This window comes from Mrakia frigida (assembly GCF_051309035.1).
Source record: "Mrakia frigida strain ATCC 22029 unplaced genomic scaffold BDY24scaffold_5, whole genome shotgun sequence".
Lineage (NCBI taxonomy): Eukaryota > Fungi > Basidiomycota > Tremellomycetes > Cystofilobasidiales > Mrakiaceae > Mrakia > Mrakia frigida.
This window is the reverse complement of record NW_027481276.1, coordinates 833,586-846,538: the sequence shown is the minus strand read 5'-3', so window position 1 is coordinate 846,538 and position 12,953 is coordinate 833,586. Positions and strand designations below refer to the sequence as shown.

The 12,953-nt window shown below is 54.6% G+C and overlaps 4 protein-coding genes across 4 annotated transcripts; 3 read left to right on the top strand and 1 right to left on the bottom strand.

Moving 5' to 3' along the window:
• Positions 1-143: 143 nt before the first annotated feature.
• VPS16 (tethering complex subunit VPS16) lies at positions 144-4,037 on the top strand (the record flags this gene model as incomplete). The annotated part of the gene is made up of 13 exons (XM_076643094.1): positions 144-172; positions 284-399; positions 496-1,070; positions 1,141-1,451; positions 1,547-1,641; positions 1,752-2,082; positions 2,187-2,469; positions 2,571-2,679; positions 2,794-2,996; positions 3,141-3,221; positions 3,312-3,487; positions 3,621-3,878; positions 3,962-4,037. The coding sequence occupies 13 exons, from the start codon at positions 144-146 to the stop codon at positions 4,035-4,037; spliced, it is 2,643 nt and encodes an 880-aa protein (XP_076499657.1).
• A 668-nt stretch (positions 4,038-4,705) lies between these two features.
• BDY24DRAFT_368739 (uncharacterized protein) lies at positions 4,706-5,787 on the top strand (the record flags this gene model as incomplete). The annotated part of the gene is made up of 5 exons (XM_076638032.1): positions 4,706-4,769; positions 4,861-5,073; positions 5,154-5,221; positions 5,331-5,407; positions 5,526-5,787. The coding sequence occupies 5 exons, from the start codon at positions 4,706-4,708 to the stop codon at positions 5,785-5,787; spliced, it is 684 nt and encodes a 227-aa protein (XP_076499656.1).
• Positions 5,788-6,118: 331 nt separating this feature from the next.
• BDY24DRAFT_438996 (O-fucosyltransferase family protein) lies at positions 6,119-8,982 on the bottom strand. Its single transcript, XM_076644410.1, has 9 exons — positions 8,443-8,982; positions 7,773-8,282; positions 7,336-7,668; positions 7,129-7,247; positions 6,984-7,048; positions 6,774-6,893; positions 6,559-6,692; positions 6,461-6,478; positions 6,119-6,380 (listed from the first exon to the last, which is right to left on the bottom strand). Exons 1-9 carry the CDS (start codon positions 8,795-8,797, stop codon positions 6,271-6,273), a joined length of 1,764 nt encoding a protein of 587 aa, XP_076499655.1. The 5' UTR covers positions 8,798-8,982; the 3' UTR covers positions 6,119-6,270.
• Positions 8,983-9,499: 517 nt separating this feature from the next.
• Positions 9,500-12,776, top strand: BDY24DRAFT_379878 (SGNH/GDSL hydrolase family protein). Its single transcript, XM_076639105.1, has 13 exons — positions 9,500-10,001; positions 10,152-10,167; positions 10,345-10,444; positions 10,512-10,626; positions 10,716-10,739; positions 10,817-10,870; positions 10,933-11,095; positions 11,176-11,595; positions 11,694-11,872; positions 11,997-12,066; positions 12,149-12,249; positions 12,339-12,464; positions 12,581-12,776. Exons 1-13 carry the CDS (start codon positions 9,781-9,783, stop codon positions 12,585-12,587), a joined length of 1,596 nt encoding a protein of 531 aa, XP_076499654.1. The 5' UTR covers positions 9,500-9,780; the 3' UTR covers positions 12,588-12,776.
• The last annotated feature ends 177 nt before the right edge of the window (positions 12,777-12,953 follow it).

Sequence of the window (12,953 nt, the reverse complement as noted above, 5' to 3'; positions counted from 1 at the left end):
GCTGTTCGATCGAAAAGAACGAAGGCAGGGTGAGAGAGAGTGAAAGACGAGATGCCCTTCGCGACGAGCTTCCTCGTCTTGGTCCGAGATGAAAGTCGATGAGATCAGGATCTCTCTCTCAACGCTCACCACTCCCTCCAAGGATGAACCCTCTTTCGGATGCTGCTACAGAGTGAGTACTCTTTCCAGGCGCATATACCTGACTTTCCTCTCTTCACAACGGAGAGGAAGGACGAGCGAAACGAAGGAGGAAGGAAGCTCAAACTGACGAGCTCTCTGGCAGCTGGCAAACGCTCGACACGACCTTCTACCGGAACCTCTCTCTGTACGACTTACCTTGGACGGTCAAGAACCTGGATCATCATTTCGTAGCCGTCGACAAGAACGGTGGTTCCATAGGTAATCGGCTCTCTTCTTCTCTTGTTCTCCTCCTTTGAAGGGCTCGAGCTGACCTCTCTCCATCTCTCCTTCCCTCTGCCTTCTTTCTCTCTCCAGCTCTCCTCCGAAACCCTTCCATCCCAACCCCTTACACCACCACCTCCTCTTCCATCTCCTCTCCAACCATCTTCATCTACACTTCCTCCGGTCTCCCCATCGTCCAGATCGCAATCTCCCAGGCGTCTTCTTCCTCCTCCGCCTCCTCCTCCGCTTCCTTCAACTCGCCTTTAATCTTCTCCTACCTCCCTTCCACCTCTCAACTCCTCCTCCTCGCCGACGACGGTTCCTACAGACTGTATGCGCCCAACTCGGCGACTTACGAGACCTTTCAGATCGGAGGTCAGGTCGCAGCGGAAGGGATCGATCAAGGGAAATGCTACGAGGGAGGAATGATCGTTAGGACGAACGCAGGGAATTGGTGGGATGTCCCAATAGAGATAGGAGGAGGAGGAAGTAGGAGAGCTCCTAGGAAACTCGCAGATGTCGTTTGGCCTGAAGGAGGAGGAGGAGACAAGAAGATCGCGACGTGGATGGTGATGGATCCGTCAAAGACTCAGACGAGGATGGTCCTCGTCGTCATCAGCGTAGGAGGCACTCTGTTGACTCTGGATGAAGGGGAATGTATAGATCAGGTCAGTCCACCCGCGTCGTCTGCTCTTTTCTACCTGCTTCAAGCTCACCTTCAGTCCTCCTCTGTCCCAGCGTCTCTCCAAAGGCCCTTTCCTCTCCCTCCACCCTTCACCCTCCGGTCGTCTCCTCGCTCTCCTCCTCCCTTCCGCTTCAACTTCGACTGGTCCCTCCTTATGGGTCGTCTCCTCCGATTTCCAAACCAACCACGCTACCATCCCTTACGCTTCCCTCCTCGGAAACGACTCAGCGGAGGATTCGAACGGCAACAAGACGCCGGATCGAGTAGAGTGGTGCGGGAACGATGCCTTGGGAGTCGCGTGGAGTGGGAAGACGCCAGAGGAGAGTAGGGTCGTCATCTGTGGGCCTGGAGGCCAGAGTTTGACGTGAGTTTTGGAGGGACGCGTCGGAGAGAGAGAACGCGTCGAGGTCTGATCAGGTCGCTTCCTTTGTCCGTTCGTTTGGTCTCTCTCTCTCGCAGATACCCTCAATCAAGTGCAGTCGAACTCGTTTCGGAAGTAGACGGTCTTCGAATCATCTCCTCTCGAACCTGTTCCTTCGTTCAGAAAGTGCCTTGTTCGTCCATCCATCGTCCCTCTCCTCTCCCTGCCTCTCTCTCGTCCTCGGTTTCTCCCTTCTCCTTGACTCAACTTTTTTTTTTTCTTTTCCACTTACACCTTCTCCAGCTCCCCTCCTCTCCCTCCTTCTTCCCGGCTCCTCGCACCCGCCCTCCCTCCTCCTCTACGCCTACACGCTCTTCCTGTCCTCCTCCCCGAAATCCTCCTCCCTCCTCCAAACCCTCCGTCCGGACCTGTCCCTCGCCGTTCTAGGATGCCTCGAAGCAGCGTCGGAACTCTGGGAACCCGAACAGCAGAAGTTCTTGCTCAAGGCGGCCGTTTACGGACGAGCGTTCTTGGAAGGGGAGGGAGACAGCGGGGTGGTGGAGAGAGGGAAAGGGTTGAAGGTGGTGAATTGTTTGAGAGGGTGGGAGGTTGGGATGGGGATTAGTTGGGAGGAGTGAGTAACATGTTCTGGCTTCTCGTTGGGTGTCTTCGTCGTCCTCGTTTCGAAACGCGTCGAACTCACACCTCCTCTCCCTCTCCTTGTGCGGTTCGTTGCAGATACACCCGTCTCCCACCAACGCATCTCCTCACCCTCCTCACCTCTCGAAACCTCCACCTCCTCTCCCTCCGAATCGCCACCCACCTCTCCCTCGACCCCGATCCCATCCTCGAGCACTGGGCCTGCGCCAAAATCGCCAAAGCCGCGGGACGAGAGGACGCCGACGTGTGCAGGGAGATTGTCGGCAAGTTGAGCGGCGGGAAGAGAGGAGAAGGGAGAGGGAGGTACGCTGGGATTGCGAGGAAGGCGTGGGGGGTCGGGAGGAGAGGGCTGGCTACGCTCGTGAGTGGCTACGAGGACGAGGAAGAGGACGAGGACGAGGAAGGCCGAGATGGGGAACGAGAACGGCTGACTCGTCGGTTTCTTGGGGAGGAAACAAACAGCTTCTGGATCATGAACCGAGACTCGCAGATCAGGTTCCGCTGCTGTTGAGTATGAAGGAGGATCGGTTGGCTTTGGACAAGGCTATTGCGAGTGGGGATACCGATCTTGGTTCGTCCGTTTTCTCAACGCGTCTCTCTCCCTCCTGCTCACCATCTTCCTCTCGTTTCTCGCCTCGCTGACCTTCAACCTCCCCCGTCCCCTACGAAACCCCCCCAACTCCAGTCTACCACGTCCTCCTCCACCTCAAAACCCACCTCGCCCTAGGAGACTTTTTCCGAATCGTCGACGACCGTCCCAGAGCGGCGGCTCTCCTCGAGATCTACGCGAAGGAACAGGATCGGGAGATGCTCAAGGATTTCTACTACCAGGATGATCGGAGGGAGGAGAGTGCGAGGTTGATGCTGGAGGAGGCGGATAGGGCTAAGGTGAGTGTGTTTTGGGGGGGGGAGCTTTCGAGGAAGAGCAGGGAGGAGGGAGGGAGGGAGAGGACGAGAGGACGGGACGGGACGGGAAGAGTGGAACGAACGCTGACTCGTTTGCTGGACTTTGTTGTTGATGGTGTTTTACAGGACGTGACGGAACGACTCGCTGCTATCAAGGCTGCTTCGAAGTTCTTTGGAGAGGATAAGGATCGAGCGTTCGAGTCGAAGGTGAGTTGAACGATCAACTCGCTCTTTCTCTCGAACCTCTTCGATCGACCCCCCTTATCCTTACTCGTACTGACCTCTCTTTCGTTCCAGATGATGGACGACTCGTACCGACTTCTCTCGCTTCAACAAGCGCTGGAAAAGGAAGCCGAGGATCGAATCTCCCTCGTCGGACTCTCCATCAACGACACCATCCGAACCTGCATCGAGGCTGGTCTTCCCAAGAAGGCTGAACGAGTGAGAGGGGATTTCAAGGTCCCCGATAAGAGGTACGTTCCATCGCTCTTGCTCTTCTCTACACTCTCTTTCAGCTCGCTCGCAGACTGACCTTCCTCGTCCTTCTCTCCTCCTCCTTTCCCTCCCTCTCTCTCTCTTCCTTCGCCGTTCGTTTTCTTCCCTCAGGTTCTACTACATCAAGCTTCAAGCCCTCACGAACGTCCAAGACTGGCCTTCCCTCGATTCCTTCGCCAAATCTCGTCGGTCACCCATCGGTTACGAACCTTTCGTGAACCACCTCGTCTCGAAGGGATACCTCAAGGAAGCAGCGAGATACGTGCCGAGATGCGAGACGAAGCATCGGATTGACCTCTGGGTCAAGTGCGAAGATTGGAGTCAGGCGGCGGCGGAGTGCAAGGAACGAGGAGACAAGACGAGGTTGGAGTGAGTGGACCGTTTCTTTTTTTTTCGGGATGGGAGAACGCCTCGCTGACTTGTTTCCTTCTCGCTTCATCGTCGATTAACAGGCAACTCTCGAAGACGGCTCCTACGACGCTGGTGAAGAGAGAGTTCGATGCCGTGCTGAGTTCGATGAACCGCTGAGGAGGGAGGGAGGGAGGGACGCGTTGCGAGGAGGGAGCCAGCTTTTTAACGATCTGATGACGATTTCTACCACCCTCGGCCGCTTCTTCCCTCACAGCCCTCCCTCAAAACTTTCCTCGAAGCTGTTCATACTTCATTTCGGCCTTCCTTCGTCGTCGGAAACTCTCGCTTCTCACCACCTCTCCTTCGAACTCTCCCTTCATCAAACTCGGAGTCGGAGCCAGTCCGATCGCTTTCTCCTTCCACTCACCGGGGATCAACAAACATCGTCTGAGGGCCGGTGTCGCAGATCTCTCTGGCCTCCTTTTTTTTCGACAGACTCTACGAGAGACCGGCGAGCTCTTTCGTCTTTCGGATCTCGACGACTTTGCGTCGAGCTCGAGCTCTCTCCCCTGGTCGTCCTCTGCAGCCTGGACCTGAGCCCTAGCTAATCGACTCCTCCGTCACGCCCGCTCTCTTCGTTCATTCTATGATACAGAAGCTGTGCTATACCTTGTAGAACGTTTCAAGCAAGTCATCATCATCAAATCCCAGCCAAGGGACGACGCTCGTTCGAACTGTTTCAACTCGCCTCTGGGCCGACCTATCCTTCTCTCTTCCAAACTGACCGTCCCCATAAAAAGCGCTGAAAAGGCTTTCTCTTCCTCACTTCCCCATCAACCACCATCATGCCTTCCTTCCAAACCTCCACCGTCCTCGCTCTTCTCAGCTCTGCTCTCGTCGCTTCGGCCGGTTCGTTTCTCTCTCTCTCTCTCTCTCCCTCACCTTTTTCTCCCTCCCTCTCTCTCCTTCGCTGATCTCTCTTGTTCTCCTACCTTCTCAGTGGTCCTCCCCAACTCTGCCTCCTCCAACGGTCTCCTGCGTCGTCAAACCAACACCATCGCTGGGCTCACCATCCCCTCGCTCTGCCAGGCTGGATGCGACTCGTCGCTCCCCATCTATGCATCCTGCACCTCTGGAGATCAGACTGGCTGCCTTACCGTCTGCGAGAGTGGACGACAGGACGCGTTGATCTCATGCGCTAATTGCATCTACTGTGAGTCTTTCGAGGGCAAAGAGTTGATGGACGGCCCGCCCTGACCTTGCTCTCGCTTTCCTCCCTTTTCCTTTCTATAGTGAACATCGACAGGTCCCTCTTGACCGAGCAGTCTCACGAAACTGTTGAGGATCAGCTCGACAACATCGTAAGTCTCAACTCCTCTTCAGGGGGAGGCGCTCGCTCTTTCTCGTCAGTCGCGTCCTCTCGAAGCTTCAAACTGACCTCTCTCGCTTTCCTCTTTTCTTCCCCCGCAGGACGACATCTGCGACGCTCTCAACACCAACGACAACGACGACGACAACGTTAACGTCGACTTCATCGACTACGAGGAGTGAGTTTCTCTCTCCTCTCTCTCTCTCTTCTCACTTCTGTTCTGCCCTCTCACGTCCGCCAGACTCAACTTCTGACCTTTCGACCTCCTCTTCTTCTCCTTCCTGCTCTTTCTCCAGTGTCGGAAGGAACTACACCTCTTCTTCCACTACTATGGCCAGCACGACCGCTCAAATCGCGTCTTCGACCACCACGTCCGCACCCGCTGCTGTCACCTCCGCCAGCACCGACGACGACGATAACGACGATAACAACGACGACGATGACGATAATGCTGCTACCACCGCTCCCGCCACTGGAGCTGGATCCAGGACGACCAACACGGTTGGAGGAGCCATCACTTTCGTCTCACTCGTTTCGGCGGTTGCTCTTTTCGTTTAGAGTTCCTTTCTATCTTTCGCTCAGCACATACGTTCTTGCTTAGCTGTTGCCTTTGATCTCGATTCTCTTCGCTCAAACGCTCGTCCGAAAGTCAACTCGATCTCGACGCGTTCCGGGCCATTCGCTCGACGACTTCTGCTCTAGTCTCTTCCTTCCTCAGTTTGTTTCTTCTTCTCTGACGAGACGGTTGTAGGAGAAAGAGTAGGTTTTCTGAGTGAGTGTGATGGGATCGAGAGATCTTCCATCGCCTCGCTCTCAGGAAAAACACCGATCAGACTCCCAGCTCGCTTCGACGCGTCGTTCCTTCCTTTGTTCTCGTCCTCGTCGCTGAGCCAAGGATCCCTACATCTATACAAAACATGAAAACGCAATAGATAAATTGAGAACGAAACAATAAAGAGATGCAAATAACAAATGCTGGCAGATCTAGAGATGCGACGAAACATGAAGTCGAATGGAGAATGAACTGACAGAAGACAGATTCTAAAGTTCAGCAGCATGAGGATCGTAAGGCCACTTGGTCTCCAGCGGTCCTACTCGTTCGGCATGACCCCCGTTCCAATCTTCCACTCGACGGGAGGCGAGAATGCTCACTGCGAAGCGAAACGAAACGCGTCGATGGTCAGCGCACGAAACGAGACGAGGAGGAAGGAAAAGAGGGTGAAGGACTCACTCGTGCTGCTTTGAGTACCTGTGAACGAACATCAAAGAAAAAAGGTCAGAAAGATCTGGGTGAGCGAGGTGAGGAGAAGGAGCAGGAGCTCGACTCACCAACGAAACCCTGACCCAACGACAAGATCACGTTATCAATCAACGAAGGGTACCAGATCCCATGCACCGGCCTCGTCTTGAGTGCATGATGATCAACGAGGAACCATCCCAGGGCAGCGATCTCGGCGAGGTACCTGACACGTAGGCCGAACGAGGAGCGAAGAACCGTCAGCCGAAGTCGAACAAAGGGAACGACCGACGATTTCGAGACTCACTCCGCGTCCGACTCGTCCGTGGTCACCACGACGGGCCAGTCCTTCGCTCCTCGAGTTCCGTTCGTGACGTATCGATCTCGCATGGCGTTGACGTGGTTGGCGAAGTGCGAGACGGCGAGACTGAACGAGGGAGGGAGAAGGTCAGTCGAAGGTCGAGCTCGAGGCAAGTTGAAACGAGAAACGAGAAACGAGAAACGAGAAACGACGAACCAAGGTTGAGCGTAAGCAGGGCAGGAAGGCATGAAGTCTGTTCGACGGATGTGGACGGTAAAGACCTGGCGTTGCGAGAAAGAAGAGGGGTCAGACGAGTCGAGAAGAGAAAGCCTGAGACGCGACTCGATTCAACTCGACTCACGTTCGGAATCGACGACCCTTTCCCAAGACCGAGAACCTCTCGAAGAGTGTTGACTGCGATATTTCGGAGTTCAGGGTTCCAGTGAGCGTGTTGACCGACGGACCACCAGGGGCCTTGGTCTGAAAAAAGAGGTAGAAGAAAAAGGAGAAACGGAGTCAGCTTTCGAACGCCTCTTCTCCTCCTTTAGTTACAAGCCGACCAACTCACTTCTCGGAACCGGAGGAGTAGCTCTGTAGATCTCCCTGATCTCCTCTCCCTTATCCGAAGCGTAGTACAGAAGATCGAAGCACGTAACCTGACCAGGTTCCGTCGGAGGCTCAACCCACCCCTTCTTCTTGTCGAACACGTCGTCTCGAGTCATGTTCTTCCCCCAGGACTCGATGTTGCGGTCAGCTTCGTCGTGGGCGAACGAGAGGTACTCGGATCGAAGTCGGTTCTCGGGAGGGGTGAGGAAGTTGGCGGCTGCAGGGAAGAGCAAGTGTCTGGGTGCTCGGTCGGCTTGGGCGAAGAGGGAGGGAGGCAGGGGAGTGAAGGATGTTTCTGGGGGGGAAGGAGGACAGGAAGATGTAGAGAGAAGTTAGATGGGGTTGGGGAGAGCGCTGAGGGGGGCTGAAACGAGCGAGAAACGTTGCGACGCGACTCACTGAAGTTGTAATACTCTCCCACGCTCGGATTCAACCTGTTACCTTGATGAGTAGTCATCCAAGTCGACCAACATTGCATCACCTCCTTCTCCAACCCTTTGCCCATCCTCTCGACCTTCTTCTTCCCACTAGCCACGTCCTTCCTCTCCTGTTCCCTCTCCTCCTCCGTCTTCCACTCGTCCTCGATCCTCCCTCCCATTCCCTCCCCTGCGAACCCTTCCTTCAAATCCGCCCACTCGAGGATGCCGAAGCCCATGAGCTCCGCGAGACGATCGATATCGAAGACTTGAGAGAAACGAAGGACGGGAGCTGCGTTGAGACCTTCTCCTCCTCCTAAATGAGAGAAATGAGGCAGGAAGGGCGAGATGATGGGAGTGTAAGGGTGAGGGGAAGCTGGGTTGTTTCGGAGAATGTTGGTGAGGTGAAGGAGGTTGAATTGGGTGATGATCTCGTTGTTGAGTCCGGCGATGTGGAAGGAGGTGATGTAGTTGATCGAAGGGAGCAGGTTGTCTGGTACAAACGGAGAGGTCAGCGGAAGGAAGAACCGTTTCGAGCTCAACAACTCGTCCGATATCCATCCTACGAAGCTGAAACCTGATGTGTATCGAACCTTCGAGTCTACAAAGACTCTCGAGCCAAAGAAGAAGGAGAAAAAAGAGTCTGAACTGACCTAGATAGCTCTCGTTCCTCGCCCTCCTCCCTCCCTCCTTCACCAGCCCAAGGCTCGCCTTTGGACGAGTCTTCCAGCGCCAACCTTCGACCTGACTACTCCCACTCCCGGTGCCATTCCCACCTCTAAGTCCCATGGTGACGACAAAGAGTCCTACAGATCCGAGGAGAACGAGGATCCAGCCTTTGCTCAGCGGACGTTTGAGAAGGGAGAGGTAGCCTCCCCGAGGTTGACTTGACGATGGCCCGTGGTTGCTGGAGGAGGGAGGATAGTAGTAAGGATCCTCCTCGTGGGACGAGGACCCGCCTGGGGTGGGCAGGAGAGGGTGGGAGGAAGATTCGTGGTCGTCTTTCATCGATGAAGTCGAAGAGTCGAAGGTCGAAGTTGAGGAGGACGAAGGAAGGTTGAGCTTCTTTTTCTTCTTTTCCCGATTTCAAGTCGCGTTTTCATTATCCTAGACAAGCAGAAGGTAGATTTTATCTCGTGTAGGGGCGGGGAGCGAGTGATTTTACTGCTATGGTACCATAGATCTACGTCTCGTCGACGGGAAGCAATCGATCAAAAGAAAGGAGGAGGACAAAGAAGAAGAAACGCCTCTCCGTCGCTCGTTCTTGGAGCAGTTTTGAGCCAGACGGGGACTTCGGAGCTCATTCTCGAGCCCGAGAATATACTCTTTGTATACGAAAAAGTCCTCCCACGAGAAAAAAAAATGCACCAGCAAACCCACCCCGTCGCGTAAAGAGCAGGACAAAGGAATGAAGCTTGACGCGTGTGCCGAACAGCGGGTTTCTCTCGTTTTTCGATCATGAAAAGCCTCCAAAGCTTGTTTCCTTAGGGCGTTACGTGCCTTCTTCAAAGAGGCTGGCAGTCTGCACAGAAAAACAGCTCAGAATTGCTGGTATAAAATCAAGATGGAAGGCCGAAGAGACGGGGTCAAGAGGCGAGCTCGCGACGCTGTCCTCTCCTCCTTCCCAACGTCCAACCAGCTCTTCGTTTTTTTTCGTTGGAAGGGGAGATGGGAAACGCTGCTTTAATACGTCGCCGCTGAACGCGGGGAAGCCCCTTGAGGCAGAGAGAAAGACGAGAGCGAGCCGACTCTAAACCACGACCTCGCCCTCCGCCTTTCCTTCTCTCCCCTCCCCTCCCCTCGCTTTTCGTCCCCTCACTTCTCCTGGGTCGATAATAGATCCATCTCGGACTCGGAATCGGATTCAACATACTCTACTGGTCAAAAGGAGCAAGCACCCTCCTCCTCACGTCGTCCTCCCTTCTCCCTCTCTTCCTCTGGTCGCTCCTCGAGAGCTCAACCCCTCCTCCTCCTCCCTCTTCTGCCTCTCAATGATCCGCTCAAGCCAACTCTCCTTGCTCCTCGTAGCTCTCGTAGCCTTCGTCATCGGTCTCTCGTCCGACAGAGTCTACAGTGAACTGAGGGTCGAGAACGGAGTCGTTTTCAACGCAGGAGCAGGAGGGAACGAGCTGCTTGGGTTGCTCAAGGAAGGAGGAGGGGTTCAGGAGACGTTGAGAGATCAGAAGATGGAGGAGATGGTGAGGAGACATGGGTGAGTGAAGACGGGGTTGAGATTGGGTGGGAGAGAGGCAGGAGGAGGGAGGGAGGAGAGAGAGGGACGAGGGAAGGAAGGAAAGCGTGAGAGCTCACCTTTTTCCTTTTTCGCTTCCTGCTTGTTTCCTGCTGATTTTTGGGAGATCAGACAGGCTTTCTTTGATGTGAGTTGGATACCTTCATGCTCCTCTCCCTTCTCTTTGTCCAAATGTGCTCAGCAACAGTCGAGGAGGAGCTCTAGAACTCGTCAACCTCGAGCTCCCTCCCTCGACAGGTCAGTCGCGTCCCTCGTTCCTCGCCATATTGACTCCCACTCTCCCCTCCTCCCTCTCACCTCTCAGAAATCCGTATCCTACTCCGGAACCAATCATCGTCTCCGTCGCGTCCTTCGTCGAGCCCTGAACGGAGAGTCGATTCGAATTGGAGTGTTGGGAGGATCGAGTTCGTCTCTTCCCTCTGCCTCTCTCCTTCTTCTTCGAAGCTGATCTTGAGTTTCTGGGTTTCTCAGTCACTGCCGGGAACAACACACCTTCGGGGATGGGAAGGATGAACACCTATCACGCTCTGTTCTGGAAGTGGTGGCAGGAGATTTTCCCGGACGCGGTTCATGAGTACCATCCAGTGTTCGTCGTTTCTCTCGGTCGCTCGTCGCTTTCCTGGACGTTCAGGTGAACTCGAACTGATAAAAGGTCCTGTTGTTGGTGGGCTACAGAGGAATTGGAGCTTTTGGATCCGCGTGAGTCTAGTTTCTTACTTCAACGACGCGCTCAAGGACGTTCGCTCATTCCCTTTCCCTCTCCCTTTCAACCTCAGCTACTTCGCAAACTGCTTCCTCGAGCATCTTCCGGCCGAACTCGATCTCATCATGTGAGTGCTACCATCCTCTTGTGTTCCTAGCGTCAAGCTCAACGCTTCTTCTCCTCCGCCAGCATCGACTTCGCCGTAAACGATGAAAGAGATGATGAATACTTCCGCTCCTTCGACCACCTTCTTCGGTCTCTCCTCACTCTCCCTACCGCCCCCGCTGTCATAAGCATGGAGTTCTTCGTTCTCGGAGCTTACAACATCCTTACAGGAGGAGGAGGAAATCAGGTTTGTGCTCGCGTCCTTTCCTCTCTCTCCTTCTTCTCAAGCTGACTCTGCCGTCCTTCCGTCTCTCTCTTCCCCCACAGCTCGACTCCTCCCGCTACCTCGACGTTCCTTCCCTCTCGCTCCGAAACCCTCTCCTCCCGGAACTCCTCCTCCACCCTCAACGGATTCCAGACTTCTACGGCAGATTGCCCATCAGCATGGGCGGAATCGTCGACGGGCGCCATCCTGGTCTCCTCGGACATCTCTTAGCAGGAGAGATCGTCAAGAACTATGTCTGGAAGCAGATCCAGTACGTTGAGGCTCACAACTCGGAGGAGGATAGGGAGCGGGAGAGCCTCGCGGTTTCGAAGGTTGGACAGGTCGATGAGGAGAAGGAAGGGGTGTACGATCCGAAGAGGATTCATACCCAGGAGGAACATGAATTCTGGCAGGAGGATAGGAGCCATGTGGACGTGGAGGATTGGGGGTCGAGGCCGGAGGATCTGGAAGTCGTTTCGAGGGTGAGTCTTCGACGCGTCTCTCCTTCGAGGTTCAGTCTTTTTTGTTCCTTCTTCTTCTTCTTCTGACTCTCGTATCCGTCTCCATCTTTTCAACACAGATGGCTCTCCTCGACCGGTTCAACCCTTCGAGCTTCATCCCTCTGTCGGTTCCTCAGTGTCGTTCGATTTCGGGGACGAGGGAGAAGCTCGTGCTCCTCTCGACGACCAAGGGAGACAAGATCGAGAACGGAACGACATACCCTGGAGAGGGAGATGGTTGGTTCGAGTGGCAGTCTTCGTGAGTTCATCGCTCTTCTTTTGGCCTTGCGGCTTGCCCGACCTCAACCCGTTTCGAGGCCACCTCTCGTCTCGTCCCCTCGTCCTGACAACCCCTTCTCCTCTGCGTCTCGGTCTTCTTCCAGCCCCGAAAAGCAGTACATCATCACCCGTTCTCCAAATGCTCAGGTCACCTTCTCTGTCACCGTAGGACTTGTACGTCCTTCATCAAATCTCTCCCGTTCGTTCGTCGATTCGTTCCCTGACTTCTCCCTCTTCTCCTTTCTTCGTTTCGCAGGGCGACGTCAAGCTCTGGTACCTCAAGAGCTTCGAGTTTGGCCTCGGAGATGTCATTTGCTGGGTCGACGAAGATTGGAATATGCGAGTTAGGCTGAAAGGGTGAGTCCTCTTCGTTCGCGAAAACTCTCGTTCCCGACTCGTCAACTGACCTCGCTCTCTTCCCTCCTCCTTCCGTCTCGTCTCTACAGATACTGGGATACTCGTGCTAACATCGGTAAGATTGGGACTGTACGAGAAGGACTCGCGCCCGGGGATCACCTGCTTCATTGCAAGAAGGAGGGAACGGGAGAGTTTAGGATCAGTAGTCTCATCACGTTCGTTCACCTCTCCTGCAATCCTCCGTCGATCTCGTCTCCCGCTATATGATGTTTGCGCTGACATCCCTCTCTCTCTCTCTTTGACTTGTGTCTTCATCACTTCTTTCCTGCAGCGGTTGAGAGAGACGCGCCGAGTCGTCGCTCCCGTCTTCTTCCTCACGTTTCTTTTTTTCCTTCTCTATACCTACGACCATCGCATCTTCTCTTCAGCATCTCACCATCTAGATTTTGTACTCCGTCTCGTCCTTATCCATCCTATCTCGTTTTCTACCTTACCGCCCCTCATCTCGATGAATGCACTAGACTAGACCAAGGGAGAGAGGAAAGCAACAACGAGACGCGTCTCGTCTTCCTCCTCTGCCTCTCCCTTCTTCGCTTTCGTTTGTTGCTTTGTTTCCCATTCCTTTGTCTTTTGAAGCGTAGAAGCTTGCGTTACTCGGCTCCCCTCCTTGAGCAAACTTTGTTGCACCTGGGGCGTTTCCGAGA

Excerpts from the sequence above, each read along its gene's own strand:
- BDY24DRAFT_438996 (XM_076644410.1), bottom strand. The coding sequence starts at position 8,797 with ATGAAAGACGACCACGAATCTTCCTCCCACCCTCTCCTGCCCACCCCA. Across the intron at positions 7,049-7,128 it reads AAGGGTCGTCGATTCCGAAC|GTCTTTACCGTCCACATCCG; the intron begins GTGAGTCGAGTT and ends TCGCAACGCCAG. Across the intron at positions 6,693-6,773 it reads ACGGACGAGTCGGACGCGGA|GTACCTCGCCGAGATCGCTG; the intron begins GTGAGTCTCGAA and ends CCTACGTGTCAG.
- BDY24DRAFT_379878 (XM_076639105.1), top strand. The coding sequence starts at position 9,781 with ATGATCCGCTCAAGCCAACTCTCCTTGCTCCTCGTAGCTCTCGTAGCC. Across the intron at positions 11,873-11,996 it reads TGGTTCGAGTGGCAGTCTTC|CCCCGAAAAGCAGTACATCA; the intron begins GTGAGTTCATCG and ends GTCTTCTTCCAG. Across the intron at positions 12,067-12,148 it reads TCTCTGTCACCGTAGGACTT|GGCGACGTCAAGCTCTGGTA; the intron begins GTACGTCCTTCA and ends TTCGTTTCGCAG.